Source organism: Ornithorhynchus anatinus, chromosome 20, assembly GCF_004115215.2.
Source record: "Ornithorhynchus anatinus isolate Pmale09 chromosome 20, mOrnAna1.pri.v4, whole genome shotgun sequence".
Lineage (NCBI taxonomy): Eukaryota > Metazoa > Chordata > Mammalia > Monotremata > Ornithorhynchidae > Ornithorhynchus > Ornithorhynchus anatinus.
In genome coordinates, this window is record NC_041747.1 from 6,950,731 (window position 1) to 6,969,146 (window position 18,416).

Sequence of the window (18,416 nt, forward strand, 5' to 3'; positions counted from 1 at the left end):
TTCCAAAGGGAGTAGTAAGATCTGACTGTAAATTCGTTATGGGCAGGGAACGTGTCCGCTATGTGATTGTATCTCCCAAGTGCTCAGTACAGTGCTCTGCCCATAGTAAATCCTCAATAAATACTATTGATTTACCTAATGATTGATCTGAAGAACAAATGGGGGCTGTGGTGCTCTGCCATCCTACTAGTGCCCAGAATTCCTGATGCAATGTGCTGTTGAAATCACAAAAACCCTGCAAGTCGAAAAGCCTTTTTCCCAATAACCCATCCACTTTTCTTAATTATAGTTTTCCCTCCCCAAGCCTTAGAATTACTCTGTAAAGACAATCAGTTCATTCCCGATGCACCGTGTGGCTTAAACATCCAATCCCAGCGCCGTTGCTGCTCCGTGTTATTAAGTGACTTGACATTTTCCATTTTAAACCTTCAGCTCCCTGAACCATTGGTGGTTCCTTCCTCTCGCCGACCTGCACGGCTCTGGGGAGGCCGGCCCCAAACCCATATTTTAGCAGCCCTCTGACACCAGATGATATTTACCCTGTTCTTTTCTTGCACTTCTCTTCTACCGTGCTATATTAAGCCCAGTTTTAACTTCAGACCTCTTACTGACCCTCCTGAAACAGCACCGATTGTCTCCAGGCCTGGCAGATGTCAATGGTGTTTCAGACATTAGTAAACCCTCAACACAGAAGACAAGACTTTCCCTCCATAATGGAGATGGAGGTCTTCATTCATTTGATTTGCCCTAGCTTTTTTTCTCAGTCAGTTCGATATAGGCAGGAAAGTGGTTGGATTTTAAACCAGCTCCTTATCGAAGAATGGTAACAGAGTGGTTGTGTGATTGAGCTAAAGTTTTGGACCATGCTTGTGCTAAGCATCTCAAAAAGGCATTATGGTATTTCAGGAACCCCATTAAATCATGTGTTTAATGATCTGCATCCAGGGATCAAGCGGTCAGTCGAGAGCATTTGATCATCTACTGTGTGCACAGCCCTCTGCTGACAGCTTGGGAAAGTCTAATATCGTTGCCCACAATAACCTTACAATCCAGCAGGAGAGTCAGGCACCGAAATAAATTACAGGTAGGAGGAAGAAGCTGAAAACAGCCCTGGTCAATGCACCTGCCGCTGGGCATTATCAGAATGCTGACCAGCCTGCTCAGCCCAAGACACCTGTCAACGAACAGCTGGCCATTAACCACGGGGAAAGGGTCTGCAGTATTAATAATAATAACAATAATTGTGGAATTTGTTAAGTGTTTACTGTATGCCAGGCACTTTTCTAAATGCTCGGGTAGATAGAAGATAATTGGGTTGGACACAGTTCCTGTCCTATGTGGGACTCACAGTTTTAAAGTCTTTGTTATATTGTACTCTCCCAAGCACTTAGTACAGTGCTCTGCACACAATATGACTGACTGAATGAATAATCCCATTTTTACAGATATCCAAGGTCATACAGCAGACCAGTGACAGAGCCGGGATTAGAACCTACGTCCTTCTGACTCTCAGGCCTCTGCTTTATCTACTAGGTCATGTTGCTTCTCTGTACAACGTAGGATCAATCAATTCATCGATCAATCCAATTTACTGAACACTGTGTGCACAGCACTGTACTGAGCGCTTGGGAGAGCACTATATAAAACAACAGGATCCCTACATTTAATTGAATTCATCTACCAGCCAAACAACTGGGCATCCCAAGGATGCCCACTAGGTTGTAAACTCCTTGAGGCCAAGGATCGATGACCAGCGACTCTCTCAAGTGCTTAGTACAGTGCTCTGTGCAAAGAAATCCCTCAATAAATAACGTTGAATGACTGATGTGATGTCCTAGGCATAGCGAGAAGTGAGAGGGGAGAGGCCACAGCGGGGTAAAAGAGCCACTCCGAGGCACAGAGGAAGAGAGGGACAGGAAGAAGGCAGTAAATCTCTGCTCTGCTCCCGGTGCTTGTGACATTCTCCAAATAGCCCCTGGGGCCCAAAGTGGGGAACTCAGGTTTGAGGCGGGGGGCTGGAAGAGAGGGCTGATACAAATTCCGGCTCGGCTCATGCTGCTTCTTCCCCTTCCTCTGAGCCTTTGCATAGGCCTGACGTGATCATCCGTCTTCTAGGGATGTGGATCAGGTGCAACTGGAAGCTCAGAGCCAAAGAGGAAAATAGCATTGGCTCAGAGGACAGACCCCGGATCTGTGAGTCGGAAAGACCTGGGTTTTCATCCTGACTCGGCCACTTGTCTGCTGTGTGACCTCGGGCAAGTCACTTCACTTCTCTGGGCCTCAGTCACCTCATCTGTAAAGTACGGATTAAGACTGAGAGCCCCATGTGGGACAGGGACTGTGCTCAACCTGATTAGTTTGGATCTACCACCCCCCGACACACACACCTACTATGGTGCCTGGTGCACAGTAAGGGCTCGAGAAATAACATTAAAGAAAAAAAGTTGACTCAAGCCTGAATATTCATGAAACAGACCCCCGATTAAAAGCTTCAATGACTCAAGTCTCCAATGCTGAACATGGGAAATTCCTGGATCCTGCATCTCTTTCCCCAACCTCCAAGATAGGAGGAAGTAGGGAAACAGAGCACAGAGGAGAAAGAGAGAGAAGGGGGAACAGAGGAAGAAAAAAAGGAGGAAGAAAGGGAAAAAGAGAAAGGAAGAAAGGGGAATTGAGAGAGAGGGAGGGAGGAAGAAGGGCTCAAGAAAGAGGAAAACAAGAGTGAGACAAGCCCACATAAGATTCTCTGTGATCTGAGAAGATAGACACCCCCTCGTATTTACCCAAAGCCTTCCTCCGAGGCCTAGAAGCCCCCGGCGCAGACGTTACCTCACTGACTAATCCTCACCTCAGACCTGTGAGGCAGGTACCGTAGTTGGAAAGTCAGCAGCGGCCGATCCGCTTCACCTGCAAGAAAAGCCCAGGCCCGAGAGGCCGAAGCCTCCTGCCTCGGACCTGGCTGGCACCAAAGCGGAGTTAGAAGACGGTTTTGATGCTACCCTTGGCGACTGCTCTTTCTGGACCAACAAGAGCAAACCAGTTGGCAAGGTGAAATGAAACTCTGCTGGAACTAGATTTAATGCGAAGGGAAACGCCCTTGGGTTTTCTGTGAGATACCAAGGGACATTCCACTAATGAGACACCAAGGGACTGTTTCCCCATCCAGAAATTCACAAGTGAGAAGTAACAGCTCGCAGACCTGAGTCCTCTCACTGGGTGAGCCTCCCATCTCCCTGTTCTCCTCCAGGCCCAGTTAGGGTGACGGACTGGTAAGCAAGCTTAAATTCCAGCAGGCGAGCGACAGAACAGGGACTAGAACACAGGGACTAGAACCCAGGTCTCCGGACTCCCGCTCCCGTGCTCGTTCCACTGGGGCTCGACGTGTGTTCCCACCAACTCATGGGGTTAAGCTCCGGGCCCAGGGAGGCATTTTCCCCATGCAAGAGATGATGAAAACCCTGATCAGGCTTGTCCGAGCAAATTCCAAAACTGAGTAAACTAGGTCATTCGGGCAGCCAGTGTCTGTTCCTCGTAAAAATCCTGAGGCAGCTACGTTTTTTCACGAAAAAAAGAAGAAAAAAAGACACCAGACCATTTTAACATAATTTATATACATTTATGGCTTTATACAATAATAGCAAAGATTGTTCTTGTGTCTGTAAGCACATCAACATCAGGCACTTCTCAGAGAATATCTAGGTGTGTGATGTCACCGGATTGGAGTAGTCAGACAGAGCACTGAGAAAACCACCCGCGAGGAAAGTGGCGGTATTTACATGCCGTTCTCTGGTGATATTGCTGGTCTGTGGGACACCCTCAAAAAGGAGGCCAGTTTTAATGCCGAGTTTTGTTGGGTTTGCATAAACCACACTGCACTTTTTACATAATGATTACAAAAAAAAAACCAAAATAAAAAAAAAAACACAAGAGAACATCTCATTTTAAAATCAGTTATAAATTAAGAAGACTAAGAGTGGAAAATGGGAAATTCAAATAAGGACAAAGGAAAGGGAAAGTACTAATAAACATACATCCAGTGGTTTAACAAGTGCAAATTTTATACAATTTGAAAATTGGTCCGATTTTAAGTTTCCCATCCTCTTCTTGGGGATGGCGTGTTGGCAACCCAAAAGGCAGTATATCTTTTACTCATAAATTTAGGCCTTTTAAAAAAAAAATCATCTCGCCAAAGCAGAGCTCTCCAATTAATGCGCCTACTATCTAAATATATTCCATACAACTATATTACGGAAACAATACATCTTTATATTTAAAATATCTGAATAGCTCTATAATACAATATACTTTTAATAACAGTACAAACCAGAGAGAGGGTGGAGGGGGAAAAAAAAATCAAACAATGCTGCATAGGTAAAGATCGTCTGCACATTTCACAAAGCAATCATTTACAATAATTGACAAAACTAAATTACTCCAGAAATTCAGTATTTATACTGAAAAAAAAAATTACTAGAGGTCACATAATGTTTGCTTTCATAAAAACTGACAAAATGCCCTTCGCTGCACTTCACTACATCCCATCCTTGGGAAAGGCATCCGATTTACGACCCCAAAAGCCGTGAGAGAAAAATGGAAATGAACTGCACAGACTAAGAGAGAAGAGAAAGGATATGGGCCTCTGCCAGAGGAAATGAGACTTGGGGACTCGCGTGGGAATTTGGGGACCTGATTCAAAGCTCACCAGGGATGCCGTGGAGCCCGACGCTCGGCATCGGAAAGTAGGGGCTGTAGGAATCAAGAGACCGAAGCTGGAGAGCAACTACAGTCTACCGTCTGGATGAGGTCCTCTTGATTTCAATCACTCAGTCAATCAGTCAATCGATGGGATTTATTGAGCACTCACTCTGTGCAGAGCACCATGCTGAGCGTTTGGGAGGGTGCCACAGAAGGCTGGGGAAGCTGTGTGGAGAAGCTGAAGTTTCGGTCCCAGCTGCCGGAGGAACGGGCCGATAGACGGAACCGCTCGGACGACTCGTGAGTCGACCCTCGACGGGGGATCGCTTTTGGGACGGTGAGACGAGCGAGCACTCAAAAACAGCACAGAACCTCCGGCTGCATCTGTGTGTTCACCGTGGGACGAAGAGACTGCTGGGGAGATCTGGGCGGGAGAAAATCTGACAAGCGCAAGACGGCGCACGTGTGATTTAGAGTAATCGGCCCACAGACCCGTGCCATGAAATCAGAGCTTCCAGCATGCCCAAATGAGCAAGGCTGCCCACCTGTTCCTCTTTCTGAGTGGCCTCAGAAAACCCGACAGGTGATGCGGTGGGTGAAATGGGATTCCGACCCCAATTAACTTGGCCTGCCGGTTCCCGGGGGATTGTAAAATATTAAAACTGTAGAGTAAGGGCGTTTGGGATTAAAGCTGCTCAGGACTCAAGAAAGCTTTCACATTCCTGTCTTGGGAAAAGGACTATTTGCACTTGGGCCCTTCTGGTTGGCCTTTGCAAATCAGATACCCAATCCTGAAATGATCCCGACTCAATTTCCTTGAAGTAGTAAAACCCAGGTGCATCTCGGACCCTCCGCCCGGACTTCCCCTTTTCGCCTTCAGCTTGAACGACTAGGGAAAACGGGAAGGGAGATTGGAGATTTCCGACCGATCCTTAGAGTGAAAGTCTGTGAGCTGAGCTGTAGCACCGATCTCTTCAAACGGAAAGGAAAGAGTGGGGAGGGGGACGTGGGGAAAGGGGCAGGGGCGAGCGACACACCGGCAGACCCTTTTGCTGAAGCTCAGTTCCAACGGTAGCCTCATCGGAAAGTCCGCCGGCAGAGCGAGAAGGTTCTTCGATGTAAAGGAAACCCTTTTCTGGCCTGCAAACATTATGAGACCTCCAGGAACTAACCACCATGAAGCATCGTACAAGCATCTATCGGAGGATACTTAACACTTTGTGGTACTCAGGGTTAATATGGTAGTCGAAGCAGATGTAATTTCTAAAAACGCATATATAAAAACGGATTCGATTCCCCTAAACGCGAAATGCAAAGGGCCTAGAACTATACGTCACTTTCCTGTCAAAAAAGGGGGGAGGGACAGATATGTTTAGTATTCGAGATACTCGTGACTTCTTTCTTTAGATTAATTCATGGAAATCTCACCAAGTCGCTTCCCAAGGAATACAAACCAGTTAAGCACGTAGAAAATTAGTAGTAAACCAGATAAAAATACAAAATGAACATTACGAATGCTGTCCGACGCCTGGGATTCCGGAAAATTTACAAGGAGACCCTAACTTTAAGAAACCATTACACAGTTCAGTGTCTATTTCAAAAACCATCTCACGTCCCAACAACAAAAACGACAAAAATCCACCCGGAAATCAACCGTTTGGAGGCTCGCACAAATCTGCCCCGAAATACGACAAGAGAAGGCCTTTGCCGGCTGTTTGCGGCCGTGGATGAGTTCCGTTCATTCCGACGACTCGTGTCAAGCTGCAGCTACTTGGTTCTCGCTCGAATCGCACGGCGACGATTTGGCTAGGACGGGAGGCAGTTCTGAGAACTTCAGCATGGAGGCGAGAGTCTTGATCCGTAAGTTCAGAAGAACATCGGTAGCACAAACAGAAGTCCAACTTACTTCGGACAGGAGACCATCACAGTATTACAAAAAGAGTATAAACTTTTCTTGGACCAAATGGAGGTTCTTTAGAAAAAAATAACAAAAACCAAAAAACAAAACCAACACACACAACAATTCTGTATCTATCGCTTATATACAAAACTTGAAAGCACAACATAGATTCAAAAGTCTTTTTCTATGATTATATGGTGTAGTGAGTTTGGCACTTCATAGTAATGAAATTTCCATTGGCACAGTCCTTATCTACAGCAGCACATAACCTGAAAACTTTGGGCAAACATCCTGTAGAGGAAAAGAATCTTTGCTGCCAAGTCTGACGAAAGGAAAAAAAAAAAAGGAACGCTTTTTTATCGAGAAAACTAAGAGGAGGGGTGAAGGACATCTTTGGGCTGCTTTCCTCAGTTCCTGCTGTCAGACAAATCTGAAGTACTTTTAAGTGTAGCCTAGGAGAATCAAAAAGAAACAATGAAAATCTAACCAAATTAAAATGGTTTCGACTTAACTCACTACAGTGACAGACCCGAACCAGAAAAACCCTAGAGACAAGAGAGCTAGAATTATCAAAGTGGCTCAAACAGCTTTGAAATCATTGAATGGGGAAAATTTGCTTGTAGAAAAAGAAGAAAAAAAAACACAACTCTTCAACATTTGATGTATAGCAAATGCATTCATTTATTGAAGAAATACTAAAGGAGAGATCAGCCATCTGACTGTCAAGGGGAAAATCTCGAAGGCACTTAAAAGGGACTCTCTCCGTTTAAACTCAATGGGGCATTTGAAATCTTGCAAAGAGGCCAGAGAAAGAGGAAGATAAAAACCATGTCAACTGGCTGCTTTTTTAGAGAGCCAACTTCAAACGCCAACTGGCAAACCCCCTCCCACCCATACACAAACTCTCTCTCTCTAGCTCTCCCCAGCAGAGACACCTGACGGAAGGTGCGTTCTGCGGTGCGCCCCACCCCAGAAGATCTCTTCATCGCCAGTGGGGACGCTTACCTGCTTGCCGCCGCCTAGCCCGACACCCAGCTGTGTGTCGTCGTCTTAACGCCGTGCGGAAAGCTTTGGTTAGGCAACACATTGTCAAAGTTAAAATCTAACGTATCTCCATCCATGAGGTCGTTCCGGATGATCGACTCCATGTCGCAGTCCAAGCCCTCGATAAACATGCCGTCCAGGTCGCTGGGCAGCTTCTCCTGGTGGAGGAGGCCCACGCGGCCGTAGCCGTTGCAGCTGGTGCCCGGGGGGTAGGCGCCCATGGCGTTCATCGGCAAGGGATGCGTCAGAGGCACTTGTAGCGTTTTGCCGGGCGTCAGGCGGCTCAGGCCGGCCCCGTGGGCCAGGGCGCTCCCCGCGTGGGGCAGGGGTCGCCCGTTGACGGCGGAGGACGCCTGCTGGGTGTGTCCGGGGTGGGGGCTGGGACTCATCATTTTGGCGTGGGTGTGGGGCGGCTGGCCGCCGTAGGTCGGCAGGACCGAGCTGGGGGCTAGCATGACGCGGCCCCCGGGCTGGGCCACCCCGGGGTCCACGGACGTCAAGATGTCGTTGTGCGGGGGGGAGTCCGACGTCAGCAGCTCCTTGAGGAGGCCCGCGGGGCAGTTGAACTGGTTCAAGCCCCCGTAACCCGATTTCCCGTCTGGGAGCGTTTGCATAGGCATCTGGGGCAGAGGGCTCAGCCCGGCCTGGCCGTAGGGGAACTTCCGGTAGTCCGGGCTCGGGGAGCTCATGCTCGCGTTCGGGGGCGCGAACGAGTAGCCCGGGGCCTGCTGCATCAGAGAAGCGGGCGCCGACTGGGTGGACACCGTCAACGACGTCGGCGGCGACAAGAGGTTGAGGTTGTCCAGGAGGTTCTCCATGTTTTCCGAATTGCTCATCTCCGACAGGCTGGGCAGCGTCGCCGCCATCTTGGAGCCCGGAGGGGGGTAGACCATCCCGTGCACCTCCCCGTCCCCGAGGTCGTCCTGCTCGGGCAGGATGGGTGACAGCCGCCCGCTGATGGTGCTGGCGTTGGAGCTGGTCCGGGGCCGGAAGGTGCTCCAGTTCTCAAAGTCGTCGTTGCTGTGGGAGCCGGGGCTGGCCGGCCATTTGGGGAACTGCGAGCCCGGGCTGTCCCCGCTCCCCTCCTGCCCGGCCTGCAGGGCCGCTTTCTTCTTGGCCGCCCGGCCCCGGCTCTTGGCGAATTTACTGTTGTTGTCCATGGAGGCCGCTCTTCTCCTGGGAGACTTTCCGCTCTTCCCGCCCTCGGGGTTGAGCATCCACCAGGAGCTCTTGCCGGTGCCTTCATTCTGCACCCGGATGAACTTGTTATGCAGGGACAGGTTGTGGCGGATGGAATTCTGAAAGAGGAAACCAGGCGTTAGGATACAATTCCGAGGTTCTCGGCCCCCGCTGCCCGGCCGGACTCCGAACTGGCACTGATGATCATAATAATGATAACGATGCTATTTGTTAAGCACCTACCATGTGCCAGGCACTGCAGTAGGCACGGGGGTGGATACAAGCAAATCAGGTTAGACAGTCCCTGGCCCACGTGGGGCTCACAGACTCGATCCCCATTTTACAGAGACGGTAACGGCAGCACAGAGAAGTGAAGTGACCTGCCCACCGTCACACAGCAGACAAGTGGCGGAATGAGGTTTAGAACCCATGACCTTCTGACTCCCAGGCTCGCAATCTATCCACTACGCCATGCTGCTTCACTGATGGACCCATGGTCTTTATGGAGCACCTTTCCGTGTGCAGGGTGCTGTGCTGAGTGCTGGGGATAGTCCAGTACTGTCAGGAGACACGATCTCTGCCCTCGAGGAGTTTACAATCTGTGTGCTGAGCACTTCGAACTATCCAAAGTAGTTGATAGATAAGGCCTCTATGTGATCTCTCTCTCTCTCTCTCTCTTTCTCTCTCTCACTCACACATACAGAGTTCTGGCCACACCCTCCTCTCTCAGGGATGGAGAGGATGAGGAAGAATTATGGAGGATGGGAAAGAGGACAGAGGAAGAGGGTCACCAACCTTCCTCATGGGGTCAGCGCACCTCTGAACAAAATAAATTAGGAAACACTGATTCAGGGTAGACTGTTTCAGTCCTGAATTGGAGTGTAATAACTCAAGATCATTATTGGCGACAGTGCAGGGGTGTGATGCAAGTGAACTTGAATTTCGGCCAGCTCCAATTACTATTATTGTTATTATTATTTTTGCTTTGAAGACTCTTCCCCTTCTCAGAAACACTCATCTTGAACTTCACCACCTTCAAGATGAGGACAATAGAAACTCGGGGCTTCTCCTTTTATTTTTTATTTTTTATAAATGGTGTGTTTTTTTTAAGCACTTACTACCTGCCAGGCACTGCATTAAGCACTGGAGTAGATGAGAGAGGCTGATGATCATGATAGAGATAATACCTGTCAAGCATTTACTATATGCCAAGCACTGTACTAAGCACTGAGGTAGATACATGGTAATCAGGTCGGACCCCATTTTTCAGTTGACAGAGGCAAGGAGAAATTGAGTGACTTGCCCAAGGTCGCACAGTGGGCAACGGCAGAGCTGGGATTAGAACCCAGGTCCTCGCCTGGCAGGCCTGGCCTCTTTCCACTAAACTATGCTGCCCATAACTCCTATGACTGTCTTGCGAGACTGGCATAGGGTGAAATCTCTGCTCCTATAATGCCCTAAATCTCTGGACTAGGGCCGTGGAGGCGTGTTGAAAAGCTCTCCATTAAATAATAATAATTGTGGTATTTGCAAAGCACTTACTATGGGCCAAGAACTGTGCTAAGCGCTGGGGTGTATACAACGCAATCGGATGACACCCAGTCCCTCTCTCACATGGAGCTCAGAGTCTACAGGGGAGGGAGGAGAGGTATTTAAGCCCCCTTTTTACAGGAGAGCAAAGGGAGACCTAAAGAAGTGAAATGTCTGGCCCAACCAGCAGGAAAAGGCAGAGCCAGAATTAGAACCCAGGTCCTCCGACTCCCAGGCCCAGGCTCGCTCTTCTGGTCCACACTGCTTCTCCCTTGAGGCCAACTAAATACGGACGCCACGCCGTTTTAGGTCTGGGCTTGAGGGCTGCCCTGCAGCTAGGATAGAACCGGATTCAGGCCTAGTCCGTTCTGGCAACATATTCAAAATCCTGAGGGCGGTGGTGGATCTAGGAGTCTAGCCCCTGCTGTAGCTCCCCAGCCACAAAATCTACGGAGGAAACAAAACACATACATGCTCCTTGACTCTCTTTGTTCCGAGGCACAATAGGAGAGGAAGAAAAACTTTTTCTAGGAAGTAGTTTCCTGGATTGTCCGATCAAGCGGAGGATAGCACGAGAAGGGAGAGACCGCGTCGGTCAGTACACAGGTTGATTCACAAGGTCCTCACTCTCAATCAACTGTACTTTAGAATCCACTGCCCTGGTGGATCCTTCATGTTTTAGGTTGCCTAAAGCACCCACGGGACACGTTACATGACATATGACAGAGACTCGCTGACCTACCTTCATCGCCCCTTGAAAATTCTACCTTCAAAAATACGGTAACCCCTTACTCATCAAAAATGTTAGAATGTAGTATTTGTGTCAGAGGACTTTTGAGGTCACTCTGAGTAACAGAGCTGTCTCCTTACTCTGCCAACAATTAAAAAAAAAATTAAAAAATTTTCCGAACAGGAAAAGGTTTGCAGTGCAAGGCTTGTTACATAAATTCCTGTTTTTCACCCAGCCAGCAGGACATTAAAGAAGCTTATGATTTACCAGCTTGGAAAAAAAAAAAGTGTCGAAGAGGTAAATCTTGTGAAAATATGCACTGTCGTTCGTTAATGATGTTGTGTCTACGGATCTTTGCCAGACGCAGACGTGACCTGCGACAAAGCAGGGTTTCGGCCCCGGGCCCCGGGCAGCCCGACGGTGGGACCATCCGAGTTTGGGGGCGGTCGGTTTTAGACCGCCAGCTAGCAGGGGGTGAGGGGAGGGCTCTGGGCACTGAGAATTTCCTCGCTAAATATGTTCCTGGGCTTTCCAAGAGACTTTGAAAAAGTCCATTCTGCAGAGCTAGTGGACTGAAGCTCTGCCAGCTTCCTTGGCACAAATAAATGGGATTTTAGAACTGGTCACGGCTGGAGTGTAGCAATGGGCCGGGTGCCCTCTCTAGGGGGTCTTCCTAGGGGCTGATTCCCCTGAGTCTTTCACCTCTTGCTCTGCGGCAGGTGAGAGGCTGAGGTGAAGTGTTCTAGGTGCCGGCCATTAGCATTTGGCTCTTCGTTGCTGCGAGCGGACTTGGCGGGATGGGGAAAGAGGGGCCAAGTTTAGTATGTCAAGTTGCTGGGTGCTGGGCTTCTCAAAACACCCAAAGTTTTGGGTTGTAACATCAACTGGGTTGTAACTGTGGCTTCTGGAAATAGAGAAGCAGGTGGCCTAGTGGATAGAGCACAGGTCTGGGAGTCAAAAGGACCTGGGTTCTAATCCCGGCTCTGCCAGGTGTCTGCTGTGTGGCCTTGGCAAATCACTTAACTTCTCTGGAACTCAGTTACCTCATCTGTAAAATGGGGATTAAGAGTGAGAGCCTCATGTGGGACAGGGACTTTGTCCAACCTTAGTAACTTGTATCTACCGTAGTGCTTAGAACAGTGCTTGCCCTATACTAAGCACTTACCAAGTATCATATTATTATTTTTATTGTTATTATACTTCATTCTGCCATAATACCATCAGTGGTATTTATTGAGCACTGACTATGTGCAGAGCACTGTACTCAGAGCTTGGGAGAGGACAACAGAGCAGAATTGGCAGACACGTTCCTGTCCGCTATGAGCTTACAGCCTAGTGGAAATGTTACAAGAAGCAGCACGGCCCAGTGAACACAGCACGGAACCGGGACTCAAGTGACCTGGGTTCTAATCTCGGCTCTGTCTCTTCCCTACTGTGTGACCGTGGTTGTTTAACTTCTCTGTGCCTCAGTTTCCCCCATCTATTGTCCCTCCCTCGCAGGCCCCTGTGGGGCAGGGTCTGTGTCTGCGTCGATTCCATCTACCCCACCGTCTAACACAGTGCTGGGCACAGAGTAAGCACTTAACAAATCTTACAATGACCACTATTCTTTATTATTTCACTCCGCCTTTTAGCTTGAGGGAATTTGGAAACGTTCGAAGGGCCGCGTTGTATCAAAGACAGCAGTTTGTAGGGTGACTATTACAGGCCAGCTCTTGGTAAGAACGCCACCCTGTGACCGAGGAGAATTTGGTGTGCTCTACCCTAAGCCCAGACAATCTGGGTGGTTGGAAATGCCTTACGGTATCCTCACCTGGAATCACTACACCTTGCTCGATCCCAAAACACTCTCAAAGCTGACCCAGAATGGCAGAGCTGATTTCTTCTGTCCAACCCCACACTAGTTCATGCGATAATTAGTTAAGGAAACTTTATTTTTCTCCCAAGTCATCTCCCGGCTCATCGACCCTCAGTTTCTGATCATGGTCAAGTGAGGTGGCTAAAATGTGAAAACCAGCAGTCTAAGGAAAGCTTTGTCTGAAATTTTGATCTACAGCAAAGCCTCATTCTCCGATTGGGTGAGGAAAGGAGACTTCCAAGGCTAAGCGTAATCCAATAAACACGTGATCAACGAAACACGTGCTTCGATAGATGAAGGAGGTGAGCGCTTTTAGTACTCTAGACTGTAAGCTCCTGGTGGGTGGGGAACACATCTATTAACTCTGTTGTTATGTACCCTCCCAAGTGCTTAGTACAGTGCACTGCACCCCGTAAGCTCTCAAGAAATGGCTCCGTTGGACTGCCTTTGAAGAAAAAACAATTCCACCTTTAAAATACCCAGAAGCCATCTCCTGTCGAATGGGTGGCCGAATCACGCACCACTGTCGCGTGGCACAAAATAGGCACTGAACATCCCGCGGAAGGGCACTGACTGCTCAATAGATTGTTCTCACGTCAGAAAGAGGCCGTTGGCAAATGGCCACACACAGTGCTGGGTTCTAGCCAGTCACCCTTTGCCCGCCCAAGCCTTAGAAAAGAGAACTACAAACCAGAGAGACGAGACCTCAGGACTCAATGAACTTGCTGTTCTAGAAATTCTAGAAATTCTTTCAAAATGTTAGACCAACGGGCTTCTCCCAACAGCATTTTATCTCATTTCCATGAACTTTCTCAATAGCTACGACTGTGACATAGTCTCCCGGTGACCTTCAGTCCCACTTTATCACACATCACCCCCTGTCTTTCTGTACTTGGAATCCAGCTGATGAGATGGTGGAAGCAGCGTGGCCTAGTGGACAGAGCACGGGCTTAGGAGCCGGAAGGATCTGAGTTCTAATCCTAGCTCCGCCACTTGTCTGCTGGGTCGTTTGCTGTGTGACCTTGGGCAAGTCACTTTACTTCTCTGTGCCTGTTACCTCATCTATAAAATTGGGATTAAGACTGTGAGCCCCATGAAGGGACAGGGGCTGTGTCCAACTGATTAGCTTTTATCTGCCCCGGCACTTAGTACAGTGCCTGGCACATAGTAAGCGCTTAAATACCATTAAAAAAAAATCTGAAATGTGTTCATATCCTCATTCTGGCTACCAGGAAAGCAATGAGACAGGAATAGAATTGGAAACATCCTTTTGTGAGAAAAATGTGAGTGATTCCAGGCCTGTCTTTTTTGACTGTCACCAGCACAACCGCCCATTTCTTCTATAAAGTTACTGCCTGTTGACAGGTTTCGAAAGGTTTCAGAAGGGTGAGGGGGCGGGTTGTCTTGGCCCATCAAACAATCCAGATGAGCTAAGGGGAGGGGAGAGGTTGGTGGGGGAGTGAATATTTTGAAGTCTTTCAATTTTTTGGACATAATTTGCCTTTGCAACTAAATATAAAATCAAGTTCTCCATTCAGTAGCAGACGACAAGCTCTTTGTGGGCAGGGAACATTTCTACCCACTCTGTTGTACTGCATTCTCCTGAGTGCTTAGTACAGTGAACTGCACACAGTAAGTGCTCAATAAATACCACTGACTGACTAAGTGCCTACTGTGCTCAGAGGACTACACTAGATACCAGGGAGAGTACCAAAAAACAAAACAAAAACAAAAAAACCAACCCACAGTCTCTGTTCATTGCATCACTAGAAAATCCAAGCATAGGAATATGTACAAGTCACTAAGAAATGTATCCTCATTTATTTTATTTAAAAGGGAAAAAAAAGTACCACTTGGAGGAAAGTTTTTCAGTCAGCAGGAGTGAAGATAGTCCCTGACATAGCCTCCCATCGCCAACTTCCTGTTTCACAGACAGCCTGCTTCCCTGTGGTCATTTCTCCACAGTCACCCTCATACTGCCATCACAAAGGAAGGCAGCTCAGGTCTTCTCGAGTACAGATTCTCAACCTGCATTGGGACAGAGCACTCTTAGAGAACGCCCTTCCGACGGCGGGCACCTGTGGACCGGCACCCTATTGGAACGGATGCCGGCACGTGGGTGATGCCAGCGGAGCAGACGCTGAGAGCGCCGATGAAAACCGGGAGCTTTTCTGCAGACCTTTTTCCGTCCCCCATCTCGGAATACCGGACCGGAGTCGATCAATCGTATTTATTGAGCACTTACTGTGTACAGAGCATTGTACTAAGCGCCTGGGAGAGTACAATATAACAATAAACAGACACATTCCCTGCCCACAAGGAGCTTACAGTCTAGAGGGGGAAGCCAAAGTTTCCAGCATCCCGCACCAATGACCACCCTAAGCGTCCGTCATGGCTCGCCTAATAGAAACGCGTCTTCCCCTCAACACGGGGTGATTCGAGCACGTATCAGAACCTAGTGTCCTGATTTGGGTGTGCGCCTTTACCAGAAGACTAGATTTTCCTCAGAAAGTAGGCCTACCCCCAGTCCATTTCTGTATCTTTGAGCCCCATATCTTTCTTTATGAATGGGATAGATGCCATTTTATCAGTAGTAGTTTCTTTTTATTTTTTCAGAGGAAGAGACAACAATGCTCTTCCTTTCCAAATTAGGTTTAGCTGCATGATGGGCAAATCTGAACGAGTCAAAGAAAGACAGAGCTTTTTGTTTTTTTGACTTAAAATTAGAATAGGAAGTGGTTTCAAGGGAAGGAACAGGGGAACACACGGGTGAGAGAGAGAAGCAAGAGGCTGAGTCCAGAGGAGTTCTGCGAGAAAGATGAGTGGGGGAGACCATGCCTGGAAAATGACCGATTTCTAGTAAAACCTTCGGCTTCCGAGAACCCCGACAGGATTCCACGGAGCAGATTTTCTTCCTGTCGAGGGCAACCCTGCCGCCTGTCCGACCTCGGGGTGAAAAGCAGAGCTCTAAGATCTACTTTGACGTGATATACCATAAAGGGATTTTGTTTCTCAAAAGCTAGCAAGTGAGAGAAGTTCAGCATTTCCTCCGCCTGGAATTCTGTCCCACAGGAAGTCCCTATATCAAAGGAAGCTGCAGTTTGGGGAAAGGAAGGGCAAACCCTTTCAGTCTGTGAAAACAGAAGTCTGTTACCAATTATCTGATGCTACCGCTTCTATTTACTATTAGGAATTAAGCGTTAAAAGGACACTAACATTCCAACTCAATATTCAGCAGGAGAAATCGAGTACAGATTGAGAAAGGACAGAGTCTCTGAATTAAATGAAATAAAGTTCAACTAAAGATATGTGCCGCAATCTTCTCTGCCTCTTTGAAATGACACATCGGTTTACTGTGGCCCGAGACAGTCAATGTTGTAAACACACAAAAACATCCACAGAAAACAAAATCAAACAGGAGAAAACTGTGGCCACAGGCCTAAGAAGAGATTAAGAAATGAAGTTCCAGAGCAAAAAGAGCAATTTAGTGCCCCTTAACTACTGCCTGTATATCACTTGTATATTACAAAGTTAAGCAAAGACGTAAAAAACACAGTGGGTCTCACTATGCCCAACTGATGAACAAAAATCATTATTTCAATACAGATTTTTGGGGTAGGAGGGTTGCATATAACCAATTTGATCCATCTTGAAATCTAAAAACAAGAAGGTTTGATATTTTGTTTTGGCGGTGATGAGTCCTTTACATTTGCTCAAGAAATTACCTTATTTGAGCGAGGACATGTTTATCCACATCCTTCGTAAAATCCAAATGTATCAGGGTAAAAGAAGGATCCTTCAATATTTTGGACAGTACAATCTCCTGGATCATATTCAATAATTGCATTTATTTTTTTCAACCACACTGATTGAGCACTTACTGTGTGCAAAGCACTGTACTAAGCACTTGGGGGAGTACCATATAACAGTATAAGAGATACGGAATGGCCACAATGGGCTTACAGTCTAGATGGGGAGACAGACAATATGATTAAATGAATGAATGAATGAGTAAATTTACATCATGGCTACAAACACAAGTGCCATGGGGGTGGGAGAATTTGTAATTTATTTTAATGTCTGTCTCCCTATCTGGACCATAAGTTCCTCGTGGGCAGGAATCACATCTACCAACTCTGATGAATAGTACTCTCCAAAGCACTTAGCACAGTGCTCTGCACACAGAAAGCACTAGTGATTGATGGAATATTACCTGAAGATTATTTTCTTCCTGAATTCATCCATTAGGGGTACCATCCTCCTCCCTGCCCCAGAGAGTCCAGAAAATCCACCCCCCTGAAAATTCCTTAGTCTACTCTAAATCCTCCACACTGCGGTCTGTGTCGGTTTCCCATGGGGCAGAGGTGACAGTCAACTCTATATTGTTTTGCCTGCAGCTCAGAGCCAAGGGGGTGCGAGGGAACTTAGTCAACCCCTCTACTTCTATGCAGGTTGGCATCTAAACCATTTCGGACAGATCCCGGTCAGCTCGGACACCCCCTGCCTGCCCAACCCCCACCCTGAAGAATGCACTGACATTGTTGTTGGAAAGCGTTCAACTTTCTTTAAAAAAAAATCCACTGGCCGTACACACATTTTTAAGGTTGAGAAAGCAGAAAATCTAAGACAGGACTGCTATCACCCTGGGCTCTTTTGGACATTACGGGCACTTGGAAGGTCAGAACTTGAAGACGTCTGACAGGAAGTCGATGGTAAGTGAGAATGAAGCCTCAACTCCTTGGGTTTCTCTTTGAGAACTCCCTTGGCATCTCAAGACCTTTGAATTCTTCTTCTTACTATTATTATTACTATTAATATTAATATATGTTGTGGTATTTGTTAAGAGCTTACCATGTGCCAGGCACTGTACTAAGAGCTGGGGTAAATACAACATTATCAGGCTGGATACAGTCCCTGTCCCACACAGGGCTCACAGTCTTAATCCCCATTTTACAAATGAGGGAACTGAGGCACAGAGAAATGAAGTAACTTGCCCAAGGTCACACAGCAGGCAAGTGGCAGAGCTGGGACTAGAAACCAAGTCCTGACTCCCAGGCCCGTGCTCTATCCACTAGACCATGCTGCTTCTCGATTTTGTTAAGCACCTACTATGTGCCAAGCCCTGTTCAAAGCATTGGAGTAGAGAAAAGCTAATCAGGTCCCACATGGGGCCCACAGTCTAAGTAGGAGGAAGAACGGACACTGAATCCCTATTTGGCAGATGAGGGGATCTGGGTCCAGAGAAGTGAAGTGACTCCCCCAAGGTCACACAGCAGACAAGAGATTGAACCAGCATTAGAACCCAGGTCCTGTGACTCCCAGGCCCGGGATCTTCCCACTAGGCCACGCCTGTCATTAGATTCCGCCACGATCAGCTCTTGTTTCTATTGCAGGTGGCTTCATTTGAGCACTCATGACAATAAGATAAAATGGTTTTCCGACAAGCTACCATTACAAGGCACCTCAAGGATTCTGTGTCC

General features: G+C 47.7%; 1 protein-coding gene across 1 annotated transcript in view; it reads right to left on the reverse strand.

The window, feature by feature from the left end:
• Positions 1–3,591: 3,591 nt before the first annotated feature.
• The window catches only part of FOXO1 (forkhead box O1), a 78,781-nt gene continuing 63,956 nt past the window's right edge, over positions 3,592–18,416 (reverse strand). Inside the window, exons 2-3 of the mRNA XM_001512918.5 lie at positions 7,601–8,937; positions 3,592–7,047 (exon numbers count right to left, since the gene is read on the reverse strand). Of these exons, the coding sequence (XP_001512968.3) occupies positions 7,615–8,937 (1,323 nt within the window). The 3' untranslated portion in view covers positions 3,592–7,047; positions 7,601–7,614. The remainder of the gene's footprint in view (positions 7,048–7,600; positions 8,938–18,416) is intronic.